This window comes from Plecotus auritus, assembly GCF_963455305.1.
Source record: "Plecotus auritus genome assembly, chromosome: 10".
Taxonomy (NCBI): domain Eukaryota; kingdom Metazoa; phylum Chordata; class Mammalia; order Chiroptera; family Vespertilionidae; genus Plecotus; species Plecotus auritus.
The window spans coordinates 436,895-457,033 of record NC_137785.1 but is presented as its reverse complement, the minus strand read 5'-3'; the positions used below and the strand labels follow the sequence as shown (position 1 = coordinate 457,033).

The following is a 20,139-nucleotide window of genomic DNA, read 5'->3' as shown; positions in this document are numbered from 1 at the left end:
GAACCAGGAGGCCACGGCTCGATTCCCGGTCAGGGCACCTGGACATGTGCACAGACCAATAAACATTAACTGAAAAAGAGCGGATGATGTTTGAGGTAAACACGATGGTGCGTTCATACCCAGGCTCGGACCAGGACTGGCCAGCCGTAAGGAGAAGGGGAGGAAAGGCGGGCTGGGCGAGAAAACCTACGTGGGAATGGCCTGGGTCACAACACGAGGGTCCAAAAGGCGCCTGCGATCTGCAGAGCGTGCCCTCGTGTGACCCTCGTGTGGCCCTCGAGGCCTGTTCTCTGATGGCCCCTGAGAAATTTTCTTCTCGGGAACCACGGCGGCCCCTGCCACCCTGCACTTTACAAATCAGAGGGCCCCTCAGAGCAGAGGTCGCCAACCTTCCAACTTCGCGGACCACCCATGGTGCCTCCTGCTTGAGGGTCTGTCAGCAGGAATCCCAACAAAATTTAATCCCTTGCCCTTACCGGTGTGGCTCAGTGGATAGAGCGTCGGCCTGAGGACTGAAGGGTCCCGGGTTCGATTCCGGTCAAGGGAATGTACCTTGGTTGCGGGCACATCCCCAGTGGGGGTGTGCAGGAGGCAGCTGATGGATGTTTCTCTCTCATTGATGTTTCTCTCTATCCCTCTCCCTTCCTCTCTGTAAAAATCAATAAAATAAAGAAAAACAACAATGGAAAAATATCCTCAGGAGAGGAATAATAGAACAAAAGAATTAAGTATTAAGCAAATATCTATCCACTGAGCCAAACCAGTCAGGGCAACATTGTCATATTTGAGAGCATTTCCTCCCTCTGTTGAGATTGTGGTTCCTGGCAATAGTTGTCTGTTGTGCCTACATAAACATAAAAAAACTTCTCTACATATTTCACCATTTCTTAAGCTGACAGCAGAAATGGGACCACCTTCATGTAACTAATGCCCTCTATTCAGGACGCGGGGATTCGGGGCAACCCCAGGGGCCAGGCATACAAGAGCTGGGAAAATACAAGGGGAGGAGTCTGAAGCCACTGCAGGTTTGTGTCACTGTTATATCGGAATTCAGCGAGTCAAACAGAAGGCTCCACGGTCAGAGGGTCGCATTGGAAGTCTTTATTTCAAAAGCTTGCGGCTGTGAAGGCCTTATGCGTCTCCAAACCTCGCGGCGCCGAAATGAAATTAAGGGTAAGCTTAGCCCTGGCTGGTTTGGCTCAGTGGATAGAGCGTCGGCCTGCGGACTCAAGGGTCCCAGGTTCGATTCCGGTCAAGGGCACATGCCTGGGTGGCGAGCTTGGTCCAACCTGCAGGAGGCAGCCAATCAATGATTCCCTCTCATCACTGATGTTTCTATCTCTCTTTTCCTCTCCCTTCCTCTCTGAAATCGATATAAATAAATAAAAATAAAAAAAAAATCCATTCAAACGTGTAAAGAATTTTCCTGAGTTTATGTGAGCCCATCTGTCTCAACTGCTAGGAAGCAGGACCTCACGGGGTTGGGACAATGCTCCAGAGAATGGCTCTCTTCCGCCTTGTCTCTGGGTTTGGATAGAAAGTAAAATGACAGACACAGTCTCCGTTCACTGAGGTGGGTGCCGGGCAGTTAACAGACCACAGTGAGCATGATAACCCTAACAGTGAAGGCATTTGAGGTCTCACTGCTGGCGCCCAGGTGCATCTGGTCCTGCCCTGAGGGGCCTGGAAGAAGGGGCGATACAAGTGACCCTGACATTTCACAGGGAGGTTATCTTAGATGCAAAAAGGAAACAGGCTCACTTAAGGGCAGGTCCTGGCCTAGGACTGGACTGCCCCCTATAAACTGCTTTTATATCTAAAGTTTTAATCGCAGCCCATCCTCTGTGGTTATTTTAGGCCTTTGGGTCTGCGAGATGGCCACGTAGGACTTCCCTGAGGTTGTCCAGAGGAGCCTGCGGCCCTGTTTTCCTCCACACCCCACTCCAGTCTGTTCACTCTCAGGAGGGTTTTAAAACGATGGACCCAACCAAAGACTCTTTGGTTTGTGGTGGAACTGAATGCCTCATGTACTGCTGGAAGGAGGCAAAGGGTGTGCCGCACCAGCACAGCCAAGGGCTTGGCGAGCCAGAGGGAGGGAGGGCCGGCGAAGGATGAAGAAAAGACAAAGAGAACAAGCTGGGTCTAGGTCAGCCGTGGGCAAACTACAGCCCGTGGGCCGGATCCGGCTGTTCTATCCGGTTCTCTTGCTCTCCCCTCCGCTCCTTTACTTTGAATTTATATTAGTTCACACAAACACTCCATCCATGCTTTTGTTCCAGCCCTCCGGTCCAGTTTAAGAACCCATTGTGGCCCTCGAGTCAGAAAGTTTGCCCACCCCTGGAGGTGGATTTCCTGTGCCTGGCTGAGGCCACAGAGAAAGATCCAGACGGCAAGCTGAGCCTTTATTTTATAGCCAGAGGTAAACAAGGCAGTGGTCGCCATAGTTACAATGTCCTTGGTGAGTTTCACTTGTTTTGGCAGCACCTGCTGCACCTCCCACAGCCCATCCGCTACCCAGGAAGGACCTGGGGGCGTCGTGAGGTCAGGCTTAATGATGCGAAGAGGGCTGTGCCCTCCAAGCTGGGACTTGTTTGTGGCTTTGCCAACAGGTCAGTTCAAGGCTTTAACCCTCTATCTTCTCCCTAGAAAACCGGGGAACTCAGTTTAGAGCATATCGTGTTAATCTCCTTAAACAGTCATTTAGCATATGACTCAGACTATGCGCTAAGATACAAAGGAATGGATAAACAAATGTTGATATATTCAAAAATTAAAACAATGCACAGTAAAAAAGAAAAAAAAGGGTTTACCAGTAATAAATCATTAATGCATCTCCAAGTCTTTATGAAACACAATTAGGAACAGAATACTGTTATTCCCATTGTTTAAATTCTGGAATATCCAGTTACCTATTAAAGGGAAAAGGAAATCAGTGGTCACTTGAGGGGCTGTAGAGAGCCCTCATTGGTGTGTACACCTCAGGTGGTTGGCGTGCCATCCCTTAGACTCAAAGGTGGTGGGTTAATTTCCTGTTCAGGACACATACCCAGGTTGTGGGTTGATGATCTGTTGGGGTGGGTGCAGGTGGCAACCAATTGGTTCCTCTCTCTGTAAATATCAGTTAAAAAATTTAGTTTTAAATCCTCACCTGAAGATATTTTAACACTGATTTTTATTTTACTTTAAAAAAAATATATATTTTATTTATTTTTTACAGAGAGGAAGGGAGAGGGAGAGTTAGAAACATCGATGAGAGAGAAACATCAATCAGCTGCCTCCTGCACACCCCCCACTGGGGATGTGCCCGCAACCAAGGCACATGCCCTTGACCGGAACCAAACCTGGGACCCTTCAGTCCGCAGGCCGACGCTCTATCCACTGAGGCAAACCGGTTAAGGGCACCACTTTTCTTTATCTTTGATTTCCTTTCTGAGTGTTCTGAACATCAGGTAAACATGTAAGAGGGTACAAGATCCTAAAAACCCTTTCATTAATTTCCATGAGGATGATTTGACCAGAGAAGATAAACATGCCTGGAGACTCTCAGATTTGTGAAGACACTGGACCTGCCGTCTTTTCCACAGAAATCTCTGTGGATGCACATGGAGAAGACGCAGATTCCGTCTAGCTGGCTGTGGTCTTCTCCACTCCCGACTGGGCTAGTGATTCTGCTGCCGTCATTCCGTAACCAGTATGATCTAAGAAACCCATGATCATCACCGATGAAACTGAAGACATTAAGACAGGTGGCCTGTACTAAGACTTGAAAGAGCAGTTCCCTTCAAATGTACTGGCCTAGCCCTGGCCTGTGTGGCTCTGTGATTAGAGCTTCGGCCTGTGCGTCAATGTCTCAGGTTAGATTCCCAGGCAACTGCACATACCTGGGTGGCAGGTCAAACCCTGGCCCATGTTGGGAAACATGCAGAAGGCAACCAATGGATGGGTCTCGCTCATTTCCTCACTTCAACTCTCTAGAAATCAATGGAAAAATATCCTGGGGTGAAGATTAACAACAAAAGTACTAGCATACCCTGTGTGGAAAATAAAAAAAATTCATACTGATACTAGAAGCAGGTTATGTTGTCACCATAGGAGCATGAGAAAACCCTGCACCCTTTCCTAGAAGGATGTGGGTAGCAATGCAAATTCGGTGGAAAGCGGTGAGTTAATTTCCCCACCAAACTCTACCCTCGGGAGCAGAGAAAGGCTGAGACTCTGGTAAAAATTGTGTAATTCTTCATGCTTGTAGAGCCCAAATATGCTTCTAAGATATCCCACAAAAACATCCAAAATTAAAGAGGACTTAAACAAAAAGGCCTTTATTATTTCCACAACCAAAATGACATGGACACATTCAGTCTTCTCATGGCGACTTCGACATTGGAAAAATTCACCAGCGATATCTAGGGAATTCATGTCCCTGAAACAAGTGTTTTTTGGAAGCTGTGAGCTAAACTCAGATGATGTCGTCTGGGGACAACAATGGGTGAGGTCCATGCCCCACTTAGACTAAATGAAATGCAGATCTCCTAAGGGTTCAGGTTACACCTAATTCCCTGCAACTAATAAGAGAACAAAGTCAGCTTCCCTGAAGATAATAGGATGATCATGATGAAAACTGGGGCACCTGCTGAGTGCTGGTTCAGGTCAAATGGATTCTGTCAGAGATATCTGCAGTGACACAATTCTGCACTAAGCCCTGGGCAGGTTAGAAAGTATAACGTAAGCCGAAACCGGTTTGGTTTAGTGGATACAGCGTCGGCCTGCAGACTGAAGGGTCCCGGGTTCGATTCCGGTGTAGGGCATGTACCTTGGTTGCGGGCACATCCCCAGTGGGAGGTGTGCAGGAGGCAGCTGATCGATGTTTCTCTCTCATCGATGTTTCTGGCTCTCTATCCCTCTCCCTTCCTCTCTGTAAAGTATCAATAAAATATATTTAAAAAAAAAAAAGTAAGTATAAGTGAATGTACTTCCCACTGAACTAAAATTATGGAGACTCTCCCTACTATTGAGGACAGAATTTATGGGATAGAAGTCAGACAACAGAAGCCTGTTTACTTCAGTGTTAACACCGAACAAAGAAACATTTCCTACACATCTCATGTGCCCAGAGGTTAGAATTTTGGCTAATAGATTAATCACATTCACAGCACTCAAAAAGCATTTCTGCTGTGTGCTCTCTGATGTATATGAAGATGAGTGTTCGTCATAAAAGATTTCCCACAATCAGTGCACTCATAAGGTCTTTCTTCAGTGTGAATTTTTGATGATAATAGAGTCCGAGCTATAGATAAAACCTTTCCCACAACCATTGCACTAATATGGCCTTTTTCCCGCGTGAAGTCTCTGATGACGACGAAGATCAGTGTTTCTGGTAAAACATTTCCCACATTCACCGCACTCGTAAGGCTTTTCCCCAGTGTGAACTCTCTGATGACGACGAAGGTGGGACATTCTGGTAAAAGATTTCCCACATTCACTGCACTTGCAAGTTCCTTCTCCTGTGTGTAGTCTCTGATGATAACGAAGACCATAGATAGTGGTAAAAGGTTTCCCACATTCATTGCATTCATAAGGCTTTTCTCCAGAATGAACCTGATGGTGTTGAATGAGGATCCACTGATGTTGAAAACATTTCCCACACTCACTGCACTCATATGGCTCTTCTCGAGTGTGTATTCTCTGATGACGATGAAGACTATAGAGAGTGGTAAAAGATTTCCCACATTCACCACACTCATGAGGCTTTTCTCCAGTATGAACTTTCTGATGAAAACGAAGTCTATACTTACAGGGAAAAGATTTCCCACAATCACCACACTCATAGGGCTTTTCTCCAGTGTGAAGTCTCTGGTGTACATGGAGAGGGTACTTTTGGGTAAAGGATTTCCCACATTCACCACACTCATAAAGCTTTTCACCAGTGTGAACTCGCTGATGGTAATTGAGGGTGGAACTAGATACAAAGGATTTCCCATATTCATTATGCCCTTCTCCCGGATGAGTTCTTAGATGACAGCAGAGGCCAGATCTAAAGGTAAAGGATTTTCCACAGTGAGTGCACACATAAGGTTTTTCTCCTGTGTGAACTCTCTGGTGTCTAATGAGTATTGACTTATGGTTAAAAGATTTCCCACATTTACTGCACTCATATGGCCTTTCTCCAGTATGTAGTCTGTGATGATAACGGAGGCTTGAGCTGTATGTAAAAGCTTTTCCACACTGAGTGCACACATAAGGTTTTTCTCCTGTGTGAACTCTCTGGTGTTTAATGACTGTCGACTTATTGTTAAAAGATTTCCCACATTCACTGCACTCATATGGCCTTTCTCCAGTATGTACTCTGTGATGGTAACGGAGGCTCGAGCTAAAAGTAAAAGATTTTCCACACTGATTGCATTTATAAGGTCGTTCTCCTGTGTGAACTCTCTGATGGTAACTGAGGGTGGAACTAGATGTAAAGGATTTCCCACATTCATTGCATTCATAAGGCCTTTTTCCCACATGAGTGCCCAGATGATAGGAGAAGCTAGAGCTAGAAGTAAAGGATTTTCCACATTCAGAGCACACATAAGGTTTTTCTCCTGTGTGTACTCGCTGGTGTAAAATGAGGTTATATTTTTGAATAAAGGATTTTCCACATTCATTACACTTATAAGGTTTCTCTCCTGAGTGAGTTTTCAGATGACACTGGAATTCAGATGTAGAGATAAAAGATTTCCCACATTCACTGCACTCATAAGGCCTTTCTCCTGTGTGAATTCTCTGGTGTTTAACAAGTGTCCACCTATCCTTAAAGGAGTTCCCACACTCACTGCAGTTATAAGGTCTTTCTCCAGTGTGAATTCTATGATGACAACGGAGGCTAGAACGACTAGTAAAAGATTGCCCACATTCACCACACTTATAAGGTCTGTACCCTGAATGTCCTCTAAGGTGTCTAAGGAGTTGACTTCTTTGGGTAAAGGACTTCCCACATTCACTACATTCATAAGGCTTTTCTCCAGTGTGAACTCTCTGATGATAACGGAGGGCAGACCTAGAGATGTAAGATTTCCCACAATCACTGCACCCATAAGGTCTTTCTCCTGTGTGAGAGTTCTGATGATAACGAAGTGCAGCAACAGAGGTAAAGGATTTTGCACAGTCCTTGCACTTATAAGGTTTTTCTTGCAATTGAATTTTCGGGTATTCAATGGACACTGAATGATGACTAAATAGTTGTGTACATGTACTGCACACATAACAGTTTTCGCCATTGTGTTGTTCCTGGGTATTAATGAGGACAGTTTTGTGGCTTAAGGATTTTCCACATTTGCTGCACTTGTACTGCCTTGGACATGCATGAATTTTTCGATGCTGACTGAGGGTTGAGCTTCCACTAAAGGTTTTTCCACTTTTGCCACACACATAAATACTTTTTCCAGTGTAGACTCTGCAGTGCCTAGCTAATGAGGATTTGTACCTGAATATTTTCCCACATTCACTGCACACAAAACGCTGTCTTGCAGGATCTACATCCTGGTCCTGAACAAGTAGGCGTTTGGGGTTAAAGGCTTTTTTGCATTTCCCTGGAGGGTTAAGACTTGTCCTGCATTGTGAAGGTGCTTCCCACTGGGTGCCCTCCTTTGGCTCCTTCGCTTTCGGAGTAAGCTGTTGCTGCTGCTGTCCCACGCTGGACAGGAAGTCCCTCTCACCCTGCTCAGAGGTAAAGGTCTCCCCGGACATGTGGGTGCTGCAGCTCCTCCCCAATGAGGCCGTGTCCGCACTGCTTCCGAAGGGCTCCTCTCCCACGTGCTGCTCCTTAGGCTGGTGACAGTTTACACTGAAATAAAACCGTTTTGCGCACGCCCCACACCTCAGCAGTTTCTGGCTGTGTTGCGTCCCCTGCTGCTCGACCAAGTGGAAAATGTCCCTCAGGACCGGCCCGCAACGCTCACAGGGGTGTCTCTTCTGGGAAGGTGAGGCTGCCTTGGGACTCTTCCCCTGCGACACGCCAACTGAAACCCGCTGTTCACTGTGTGCTTCCGCATCGTCTGCTCCACAGCAGCAACCTGAACACAAAGAAATGCTTCTGAATTACATGTCGACTAAAGGAAAGGGAGAAATACATCTACATATGAAATGCTTTGCAAAGGAAGAAAATTCCGTTGAAGGACTGGCTGACTGCTTTGTGCTACTAGGCTTCTAAGGTCAGAACCAGGGAAAGATGTGGGTCTGACACAACAGAGAGGCACAGCGTACAATTTCTCTGCCAGCGGATTCCTGCATAGCCTCTGCTGCGGCTGATGCACAGCTGGTAGAAGCATGCATGTAAGCCCATTACTACCCAAATGTAATGTATTAGCTGCTGTCCAAGGTCAATACAGAAATTTTCAACATCTCACAGCACAATCTGTGAGGGCACCGTTGAAGAGCACTGAGGAAAGAGTGGTAAGAGGGCAGGTGAGATGGGAGTCGAGGGAGGGGGAAATATCCGTGGGCTAGAAACCACAGTAGACACAGTTAAGTGCCAAAGCTGGAAGAAGAGGAGAAATGGGTTTGGGTACTGGCAATGACACAAACCCTCTGGTTGAGCAAAGACAGGTTCGTGATATGATCTGAACAATGTCCTGACACAATTTTTACAACTGCCAGTCACGAGGAACACACCCCCTGTGAACCCACTTGGCCATGGCTAGACAGAGACCCATCCTGTGATACGTGCAGAAAGGACTCATCCCAAAAAGTCCTAGCAGGGCAACTACATACAACATGGATGACAGAACGAAAAAACAGAACACGTGAGTGGAGGGGTCTGTTCCAGAGTAACTCAGCACACAACATACCCAGAAAGCACATCTAGGTGAGTGATGTCAGCAATGTGGTGGAGGAAACCAGCTTTTGTCACCACCAACAAAAAATTGCCCTAACTGGTTTGGCTCAGTGGATAGAGCGTCGGCCTGAGGACTCAAGGGTTCCAGGTTCGATTCCCGTCAAGGGCATGTACCTTGGTTGCAGGCACATCCCCAGGAGGGGGTGTGCAGGAGGCAGCTGATCAATGTTTCTCTCTCATCGATGTTTCAAACTCTCTATCCCTCTCCCTTCCACTCTGTAAGAAAATCAATAAAATATGTTTAAAAAAATAAAAAAATAAAGAATAATACCCAGAGATACGACAGCGGACGAGAGGTTCCCAAGAATCAAGTCCAAGATTGGAAATACGTGGTACATCTACACAATGGAATACTATGCTGCCATAAAAAAGAAGGAATTACTACCATTTGTAGGCACCTGGATGGAATTGGAGAACATTATGCTAAGTGAAATAAGCCAGTCAATGAAAGAAAAATACCACATGATCTCACTCATTTGTGGCTAATAAAAAACATTATAAACTGATGAACAAAAACATAGATACAGAGGCAGTAAAGCATCAAACAGACTGTCAAATTAGAGCGGAAAGGTTAGGGAGAGGTGGGGGAAATAAGAGATTAACTGAAGGACTTATATGCATGCCTATAAGAATAACCAATGGATGCAAAACATGGGGGGGGGGGGGGTGAGGGCCTGGATGGGAGTGGGGGCAATGGTAAGATATGTACACATATAATACCTTAATAAAAAATAAAAATAAAAATGAAATAAAATAAAAAAGAAATAGAACATAAATAGCGGGAAGAAAAAAAAAAAGATTGGAAATACGAAGAAGCAAAAAACACCCAACCAGAAAAGCAAAAAGCAAAAAGAATCCAAAAATATGAAGATAGTGTAAGGAGCCTCTGGGACTTCAAGCATACCAACATCCGAATTATGGGGGTGCCAGAAGAAGAGAGAGAGCAAGATATTGAAAACCTATTTGAAGAAATAATGACCAAAAACTTCCCCCACCTGGTGAAAGAAATACACTTACAAGTCCAAGAAGCGCAAAGAACCCCAAGCAAGAGGAATCCAAAGAGGACCACACTAAGACACATCATAATTAAAATGCCAAGAGCAAAAGACAAAGAGAGAATCTTAAAAGCAGCAAGAGAAAAACAGTTAGTTACCTACGAGGGAGCACCCATACGACTGTCAGCTGACTCCTCAACAGAAACTATGCAGGCCAGAGGGAGTGGCAAGAAATATTCAAAGTGATGAACAGCAAGAACTGACAACCAAGATTATGCCACCCAGCTAAGCTATTATTTAGAATTGAAGGTCAGATAAAGAGCTTCACAGATAAGAAAAAGCTAAAGGGCCCTAACTGGTTTGGCTCAGTGGATAGAGCGTCCGTCTGAGGACTGAAAGGTCCCAGATTCGATTCCGGTCAAGGACATATCCTTTGGTTGCGGGCACATCCCCAATAGGAGGTGTGCAGGAGGCAGCTGATCAATGTTCTCTCTCATTGATGTTTCTAACTCTATCATTCTCCCCCTTCTTCTCTATAAGAAAAAATCAATAAAATATATTTTAAAAAAAGAAAGAAAAAGCTAAAGGAGTTCATCACCACCAAACCAGTATTATATGAAATGCTGAAAGGTATTCTTTAAGAGAAAGAAGAAAAATGTAAAGATAAAAATTATGAACAACAAATACATGTCTATCAACAAGTGAATCTAAAAATCAAGTGAATAAAAAATCTGATGAACAGAATAAACTGGTGAATTTAATAGAATCAGGGGCATAGAAAGGGAGTGGACTGACAAGTCTCGGGGGGAAAGGGGTGTGGGGGCTGCGGGAAGAGACTGGACAAAAAGTGTACACCTATGGATGAGGACAGTGGGAGGGAGGTAAGGGCAGAGGGTGGGGTGGGAACCGGGTGGAGGGGAGCTATGGGGGAAAAAAGAGGAACAACTGTAATAATCTGAACAATAAAGATTAAAAAAAAAATGAACACCAAAAATAAAATATGTGTATGGGGAAGGGATGTAAAAGAGTAGGGTTTTGGCCCTAGCCAGTCTGGGTCAGTGGACAAAGCAGCAGCCTGCAGAATGAAGGGGTGCGGGTTGGATTCCCGGTCAAGGGCATGTCCCTCAGTTGCAGGCTCTGTCCCTGGTGCCAGGCTGGGCAGCATGCAGTAGGCAACCAATCAATGTGTCTCTCAAATCCGTGTCTCTCTCCCCGTCTCTCCCCCTCCCTTCCACTCTCTCTAAAAACCAATGGAAATATCATCCTCAGGTGAGGAGTAACAACAACAAAAGGTAGAGTTTTGCTTTGCAATTGAAGTTGGTAGCTTAGAATAGAATGTTTTAATTATAAGATTTTATATAAGCCTCTAGTAATCACAAAGCAAAATGCAATAGATACACAAAAGACAGAATAAAAACATGCCGCTGCCCTAGCTGGTTGGGTCTGTAGGTAAGAGCACTGGCCTGTGGACTAAAGGGCCCCGGGTTTGATTCAGGTCAAGGGCATGTGCCCGGGTTGCAGGCTTGATCCACAGCAAGGCGTGCAGGGGGCAGTCGACTGATGTTTCTATCCCTCTTTCCCTCTCCCTTTCTCTCTCTGAAGTGAATAAAAACATACTTATAAAAATACTAAGGGCCCAGTGCAGAAATCTGTGCACGTCGAAAAGAACTGTAGGCCGTGAGGATGCAGTGGGCACAGGGATGGGTCTTGGCCCATCCTCCACGCCCTGCCTGGCCTCTCCTGCTGCAGCCCCTGTTCCCGTCTGCCAGCAGACCCGCTCCAACCACCACCGCTCGCACGAGCTGCTGGCACAGGCCCCACTCGCACCTGCTGATGGCGCTGAGTGATGCAGGCTGGCACAGGGCGCCGGCAGCAGGTAGGAGCGCCTGGCGGGTCCATGGAACGCGGGAAAAAAGCATTTTCAGTCACCACCAGAGGCTCACCCCGATGACAGCAACCAGTGCTCTGCCTTGGTCTGGTGCCCCCGCTCAACTGCTCTACCATCCTACCGCGGTGATGCCTGCCATGTTCCACGCTCTGCCACCTGCTGCCAACATCTGCTATGTTTGGTGCACACGCCCTGGTGGTCAGCACATGTCATAGTGACTGATTGTTTGGTTGTTCCTTTGTTCCCCTGTTCGGTCTCTTTGCATATTAGGGTTTTATATATATAGATTGTGTCTATCTATCGGTCTCTTTGCATATTAGGGTTTTATATATATAGATTCTGTCTGTCCATCCATCCATCCAATATAATAAAAGAGAAACATGTAAATTGGCCATACCTCCACGACACCCACCAGACAATCAAGAGTATGCAAATTAACCCAACAAAGATGGAGGGTTAATTTGCATACCCAGGCGCCAGGTGGAGAGCACAGCGGGAGAGCCGGTGGCTTGGAGGACTTAGCAGAACGGGAGGCTGTGGGACAAAGAGCAGGAAGGGAAAACCAAGAGCGCGGGGAACACCAGGAATTCTGGGAATAGTAATTCTGGTGAAAGCCCCAGGACCGGAAGTGGAAGCCCAGAGCGCGGGGAGCACCAGGAATGCTGGGAATCGTAGCTCTGGTGGCAGACGGATCTCCTAGACACTAGAGCAAAGTGAGCCTGGAACAAGTTACTGTTGCAGTGGGGGATGGAGGGAAAGCAAAGGTGGGAGACATAAGTAAAATCAGAGTGTCTAGGAAAATTTAAAGGGAAGATATCCTAAAACTTCTAGGAAATCTCCACCAATGAAGCAAAGAAAAAAAGTGCCTCTACTATTCTGTGAGCAACAAACCAAACTGGGTTGGGGTCTCAGATAATTCGCTCATATGATTGCAAAGACAGACAGAAACTCCTGGATTGGAGAGGGCTCCCCTGAGAGCTCCCAGATTGGAAAGGGTGCAGGTCAGACTGAGGGACGGGCCCCAAGTGTCTGTCTGTGTGTGTGTGTGTGTGTGTGTATAAAGAGAGAGAGAGAGAGAAAGAGAGAGAGCGAGAGCGAGCAAGAGAACTTTAAAAATTTCTAAATTCATTTTAGGACACCAGCAATAACCTGACACCAAGCCAGATAATGACACTACAAGAAAAGATTATTACAGACTAACATCCTTGATGAATCTATCTATATAAAAGCCTAAGTGACTGTGATGACCGAACGACAGGTCAACCAGCAGCTATGATGCATACTGACCACCAGGGGGCAGATGCTCAATGCAGGAGCTGCCCCTTGGTGGTCAGTATGCTCCCACAGCCAACCTCCCATGGCGGGCCAACCTCCCATGGTCCCTCCCCTGAGCCTGCCGGCCCCGATTGTTCCCGATCTGGGCCAGCCAGCCAACCTCTTGTGGTCCCTCCACCCAGCTGGCTGGCCCCAACCGGTCTTCCCAACCCCCAGCTGGCCGGCCCCAATAGACTAGGCAAGATGGCCCTGATCGCAGGCCAGGCCAAGGGATCACACCCGCACACAAATTCGTGCACTGGTCCTCTAGTCTACACTAACAAAAGAATAATCAGCAAATTGACTGTCCCTCCGCGACACCCACCAGAGAATCAGGAGTGACTATGCAAATTAAACCAACAAAAATGGCGGGTTAATTTGCATACTCACTCCTGATTGGCTGGTGGGCGTTGCAGAAGGACGGTATGCCTGCTATGAGGGGGAAGGTGGGGGGGGGGAGAAGGGGGCGGAGGGATCTACAGGAGTGGCGCTCCGGCCAGGAGTAAAGACTGCAGGCTCCCGCCGCCGGGTAAATGTTGGCGCGGAGCGGCCAGGAACTTCCGCAATGCGGTGGATGTTCGTGCTGAGCGGTCAGGAGCAAAGGCTGCAGGCTCCTGGCTGCAGGCTGCTGGAGGAAAACCAGTGCAGGAATCTCCCTGCAATGGGCCTCTAGTATAGATATAAAAGAACAATAGACCCTCAATATATTAATAGCAAACAAATTCAACAGCACATAAAAAAATCATAAACTGTGATTACATGGGATTTTTCCCTCCAGTGCAAGAATGGTTCATCATGAACAAATTAGTAAATGTGCTTTACCACATTAACAGAACGAAGGGGGAAAATCTTATGATCATCACAATAGATGCAGAAAAGCATTTAACAAAATTCAGAATTTTTTCATGATAAAACTTCACAAAATGTTAGATGTAGAAGCGTGGGCTGGGTAGCTCAATTGGTTAGAGTGTTGGCCTAACATGCCAAGATTGCAGGTTTGATCTCCAATAAGGGCACATATAAGAAGGAATAAAAGCCGTCGCTGGTTTGGCTCAGTGGATAGAGCGTTGGCCTGCAGACTAAAGGGTCCCAGGTTTGATTCCAGCCAGGGACACATGCCAAAGTTGCAGGCTCGATCCTCCCCAGTAGGGGTCATGCAGGAGGCAGCTGATCAATGATTCTCTCTCATCACTGATGTTTCTATCTCTCTATCTCTCTCCCTTCCTCTCTGAAATCAATAAAAATATATATTTAAAAAAATAAAATAATGCATAAATAAGTGGAACAATTAAGTTGAAGTTTTCCCGTCTCTCTTACTCTCTCTCAATTTCTCTCTTTCCTTATAAAAATAAATAAAAATCACCCTGGCCCATGTTGTTAAGTGATTAGAGCCTCGGCCCTTGGAAGAAAGGGTCACAGGCTCATTTCCTGGTCAGGGTTACAAGCCTAGTTTGTGGGTTCATGCCCCACCAGTGCAGGAGGTAACCATGTCAACGTGTCTCTCTCACATCGATGTTTCTCTCTCCCCCTCCTCCTTCATTCTTTTTAGAAATCAATGGAGAAAATATTCTTGAATTAAGATTTAAAAACATTTAAAACTGCCTGGCCAGTGACACTCAGTGGTTGGGCATCAACCTAGGAACCAGGAGGTCACAGTTCGATTCCCAGTCAGGGCACATGAACAGATAACAGGCTTAGTACCCCTTAGTGGGGCAGGCAGGAGGCAGCCGAATAATGATTCTCTCTCATCGTTGATTTTTCTCTCTCTCTCTTCTCCCTTGCTCTCTGAAATAAAACACACACACATATAAAGGGAGTAAAACTGCCTGTGTTTGCAGATGACATTATCTCGTATAAAGCACAAACTAAAAAGCAGACCAAACACCTCCAGCAGGAATAAACAAGCCCAATAACATTGCAGAATTTTAAATCCACATACAAGTCAGTGCATCTATACACTAACAATAAAATATATGACTAAGAAAGTTAGAAATCAATCTCATTCATAAAACCATTAAAAACAATAAAATATTTAGCAATAAATTTAATAAAAGAAGGTGAAAGATCTGGACTCTGAAAACTGTAAGACAACTGATTAAAAGATCTGAAGACTCAAATTAATGAAAACTCATCCTGTGCTCTTGGGTTGGAAGATTTATTGTTAAAATATCTCTACTAATGAATGCAACATCATTCCATGCACTCTCTACCAAAATCCAGTGGAATTTTTACCAGAAATAGAAAACAAATCTTAAAATTCAAACCACAAATGATTTCTAACCGTCAAAGCAATTTTGATAAACAAGATCATCAGTAGAGTTACAGACATGAAACGTCATGATTTAAACCATGTTACAAAATAAATTAATCAAAGCTAACACAAATAGATACACAGATACACAGACACACAGGTGTAAAGAACAGAATACAGACAGCCCAGAAAGAAACCCACGTATGTGGTCAAGTACTCTTTGACAAGGACACCAAAAATACAAAATGGGTGGAAAACAGTGTCTTCAACAAACAGTGTAGGACCTTGGCCAGGTAGCTGCTCAGTTGGTTAGAGTACTGGTCGGCAAACTGCGGCTCGAGAGCCACATGCGGCTCTTTGGCCCCTTGAGTTTTTACCAAAAGCCAGCTTAGGAGTACCCTAATTAAGTCAATAACAATGTACCTACCTATATAGTTTAAGTTTAAAAAATTTGGCTCTCAAAAGAAATTTCAATTGTTGTACTGTTGATATTTGGTTCTGTTGACTAATGAGTTTGCCGACCAATGGGTTAGAGAATTGTCCAGATAAGCCAAGGTTGTGGGTTCAATCCCTGGTCAGGGCCCATATAAGAACCAACCAATGAATGTGTAAATAAGAGAAAGAGCAAATCAATGTTTCTCTCTCATTCACTCCCTCTCTCTCTCTCATTGCTGTCTCTACAAATGAAAAACAATGTTGAGAAAACTGGATATGCACCTGCAAGAAAGAAACCTTACACTGCTCACAAAAATTCGAAATGCATTAAAAAGTTAAATGTGCCGAAACCCGTTTGGCTCAGTGGATAGAGCATCGGCCTGCGGACTGAAGGGTCCTGGGTTCGATTCCGGTCAAGGGCATGTACCTTGGTTGCGGGCACATCCCCAGTGGGGGGTGTGCAGGAGGCAGCTGATGGATGTTTCTCTCTCATCGATGTTTCTAGCTCTCTACCCCTCTCCCTTCCTCTCTGTAAAAAAAATCAATAAAATATATTTTTTAAAAAAAGAAAAAGTTAAATGTGACATTTGAAAATTTAAAACTCCTTGGAATTGGTTTTGGCAATGATTTTTGGATGTCACCAACAGCAGACAACAAAGATAAAAATGAATGAGCTGAGCTACATCCAACTAAAAGGCATCTGAAAGCAAAGAAAGCAGTCCTGAGAAATGAAGAGTGAAAAGTATGTGTAAAGGCTGTCTCATAAGGGAGAGCTAATACACAAGGTGTTCATACAACTTAATAGGAACAAACCAACCAATTGAAAAATGGGCAGCCCTGGCCGGTGTGGCTCCGTGTTTAGAGCGTCAGCCCTCGCACAGAAGGGTCCTGGGGAGCATATTGGAGGCAACCAGTGTATGTGAGACCTCACATCAATGTTTCTCACTCACCCTCATCTCCTCCCACCCTTCTACTCTCCCTGAAAAACAATGGAAAAAATATATTCAGGCGAGGATTAACAAAACAAAAAAAGGTACTGACGTTCCTTTACAAGATGAGAGTTCTAAGGACGTACTTAAGAGCATGGTGACTACAGTTAGTAATCCCATCTAATAAAAGAGTAATATGCAAATTGAGCATACCTCTGCTACACCCACCAGCCACGCCCACCAGCCAATCAGGAGGGAATATGCAAATAAACCCAACCAAAATGGCTGCAGCCACAGAGGGAGGCTTGGGTTTCCCCGGCAATGGAGGAAGCCAAGCGTTCCGCCCGCCCTTGCCGGCTCAGGCCTCCACTCCAGGCTACAAAGTTTCAATGATAGAAGATACATAAACCCAAACAGAAATGGCGGCAGCCACGGAGCAAGCAGAAGGCTTGGCTCCGCTCCAGGCTACAAAGTTTCAAATGTAGAAGATAAATAAACCCCAGATACCAGGGCCTCTGCTTGGGTCGCCAGAGGGCATGGCCGGCCTGCAAACCACCACAGGCCCCTCGCCCAGGCCGCCCCACACCCCAAGGGAACCCCCCCCTGATCCGGGACACCTTTCAGGGCAAACCAGCTGGCCCCCACCTGTGCACCAGGCTTCTATTCTATCTAATAAAAGAGTAATATGCAGATTGACCATCACTCCAACACACAAGATGGCTGCCCCCATGTGGTCAAAGATCCTGCCCCCATGTGGACACAAGATGGGCCACCACAAGATGGCCAACAAGGGAGGGCAGTTGGGAGGGACCAGGTCTGCAAGGGAGGGCAGTTAGGGGTGACCCGGCCGGCAGAGGAGGGAAGTTGGGGGTGATTGGGTCTTCAGGGAAGGGCAGTTGAGGGGGACCAGGCCTGCAGGGGAGGGCAGTTAGGGGTGACCAGGCCTGCAGGGGAGGGCAGTTAGGGGCAAATAAGCTGGCACGGGAGCAGTTAGGCATCAATCACGCTGGCAGGGGAGTGGTTAGGGGGTGATCAGGCTGGCAGGCAGAAGTGGTTAGGTTCAATCAGGAAGGCAAGCAGGCAAGCAGTTAGGAACCAACAGTGCTGGATTGTGAGAGGGATCCCAGATTGGAGAGGGTGCAGGCTGGGCTGAGGGACACCCCCCACCCCCGCATGAATTTTGTGCACTGGGCCTCCAGTGTTATATAACTGAAATATATTGAGAGTAGATCTTAAGCATTCACAGCGTAAAAACATCAACTTCATATGGAGATACATGTTTGATTAACTTTACTGTGGACATTACTTTGGTACAGACATAAACCAGCCCACGGTGAACTTTCATACATACAAGTCTGTATAGCAACCAGGCTGGGACACAAACAAGGAAAACAGACCTGAACACCACACACTGTGCAGGGGAGTCTTACAGAAGAGCCCAGGCTGCAGGTAAGGAGCCACCCGACAACCCCCGCAGGTCCTGGCACAGGGAGGCAGGAGGGAATGACCCCACAGGAAGGGACCAAACCCCGGGAGACGGATGGGGTACGGATGTGGACACATCGGCCCAGACACGGAGAGGGCAAACGGCGAATCCATGGCGCTCAATGCAGTGCTACTGACTGACCTGGATTCCCTCCCCAAAGGGCTCGGTATTGGGACCGCGGGGGAGAGAAGAGGGCAGTGCAAACAACCAGGCCCAGCAATACAGCCACCACCCGCCAACCGGGGAGGCAGCAGGGCCGAGGCCTGAGAGAGGTGAGAGGGTGGAGGGAGGAGAGTCCAGTCCAGGTCACTGGTGAGGCTGAGTCTTACCCAGAGAGGATACAAGTGCAAAGTTCTCCAGCATCACCCGCAGGTACAGGCGTCTCTGAGCCTCACCCACCAGCCTCCATTCTTCCCGGGAGAAATGCAGGGCCACGTCCTCAAAGATCACACTGGCCTGTAATAATGGGGCAGAGGGAACCATGAACATTCTGTGCCTGAGAACCCACAGTCCCTCTCCCCGCCCATCTACCCCTCACTCCGCCTCCTCCAAAGCACCCCCCCTCAGAGGAACGCCACAGGTGGGCATAGGTGCCAGGGGTGCCTGCCCTACCCTCAGGGTCCCTTCATGCATGAGGGTCTGCCCTCAGCAACATCAGGCAGGAGGGCACAGAGATGGGATCCAGCTCCGGTCCTGGCTTGGAGGGCCCCCCATCATGGCATGCATCCCCCTTGGGGTCTCCAGAGGGTGACAAGGCACCGCCAAGCCTGGGCTCGGGCGTCACCTGTCAGGCCCCAAGGCCCGGCCCCCCGCCCCTAACTCCCACTTCCCCCCGCTACGCACAGCATTCTGCAGACTGCACCCCTCCCACCTCCCGTCCCCACTGCACCCCACAGCCACGCACTCGGGGAGACGCCGCTAGGTAGGCCTCCTCTGCACGTCTGGCCCTGCTTCCCTAGCCGCCCCAGGAGCTCCCCTGCAGGTCAGAGGCCCGCGACCCCCTCCCGCTTCTGGGCGGTCCCCCCAGCAGCCACCACGTCCTCCCTCCACTCACCCTTCCCGCCGCCCCAGAGCTGAGGGGCCCCACGCCGGGCACAGGGACCCTCCACGGGGACCGCACGAGCGCCAGGTCTCACCCACCAGCTACACGGAAACTCCCACCCCCTCAGAGCGCACCCCCACATTCTGGGGACCCCAAGCGGGAGGGGGAGGCAGCAGCTTTGCCCGCAGTCATCTCGGCTCCTTGGCTCCTCCGCCTCCAGGACCCTCCCGAAGCCTCAGCCGCGGGCTGGACAGGCCTCGCTCCCCGGGAGTCACGTGACCACCCCGCCCCCCCCTTTCCCTCGGGGCCGGGCCTGCTCCCTCCCCAGCCAGTTGCGCCGCCAGGACCTGCTTCCCGCCCAAAGGTGGGCCACCCGGGCCTGGGCTGCAGGAGGGGACGGGGGCCCGCACCGCGGGCTGCGGGGTTGGGCTGGAGGCGGGGGACGCGCTCACCTCAGCCGGGCGCCTCGGAGCGGCCGCCGCCATCGGACCCTGCGGGCGGGGCGGCGGGCGAGGAGGGACCCCGTCCCGCCCTGAGGCGGGTCACTCGCGGGGTCGCCGAGCCTCGCCCACGCGTGTTGCGGCGGCGGGGACCGCGACTCCTCGGCGCCTTCTGCCTTCCGCCTCCTGAACGTCCACGCACGGCGACTCAAAGGCCGCACGGACTCCGACCAGCAGCAAATATGGCCGCGAGGAGGACGATGCCGGAAGTCCCGCCCCAACTCCCGGAAATGCTTTTACCCTGATCTGCCATTGGCTCCACGCAGCGCACGTTCTTCTGGGTAATGTAGTTCCCAGCCCTCCGAAGGCCACAGAGGTCTCCCCGGAGAGCCCCTGGGACCTTTGCCCCAGGGACCTTTGCCCCTGGAGGGAGCCTGTGAAGTGACGCTGCTCCTCGGAGGGAAGGGCTGGCTCCCAGGGAACC

The 20,139-nt window shown here is 48.2% G+C and overlaps 1 protein-coding gene across 1 annotated transcript in view; it reads right to left on the bottom strand.

The window, feature by feature from the left end:
• Positions 1-19,878, bottom strand: part of LOC308235019 (uncharacterized protein) — a 170,948-nt gene extending 151,070 nt beyond the window's left edge. Inside the window, exon 1 of the mRNA XM_080643619.1 lies at positions 19,668-19,878. Within this exon, the coding sequence (XP_080499745.1) occupies positions 19,668-19,700 (33 nt within the window). The 5' untranslated portion in view covers positions 19,701-19,878. The remainder of the gene's footprint in view (positions 1-19,667) is intronic.
• Between the last annotated feature and the right edge of the window lie 261 nt (positions 19,879-20,139).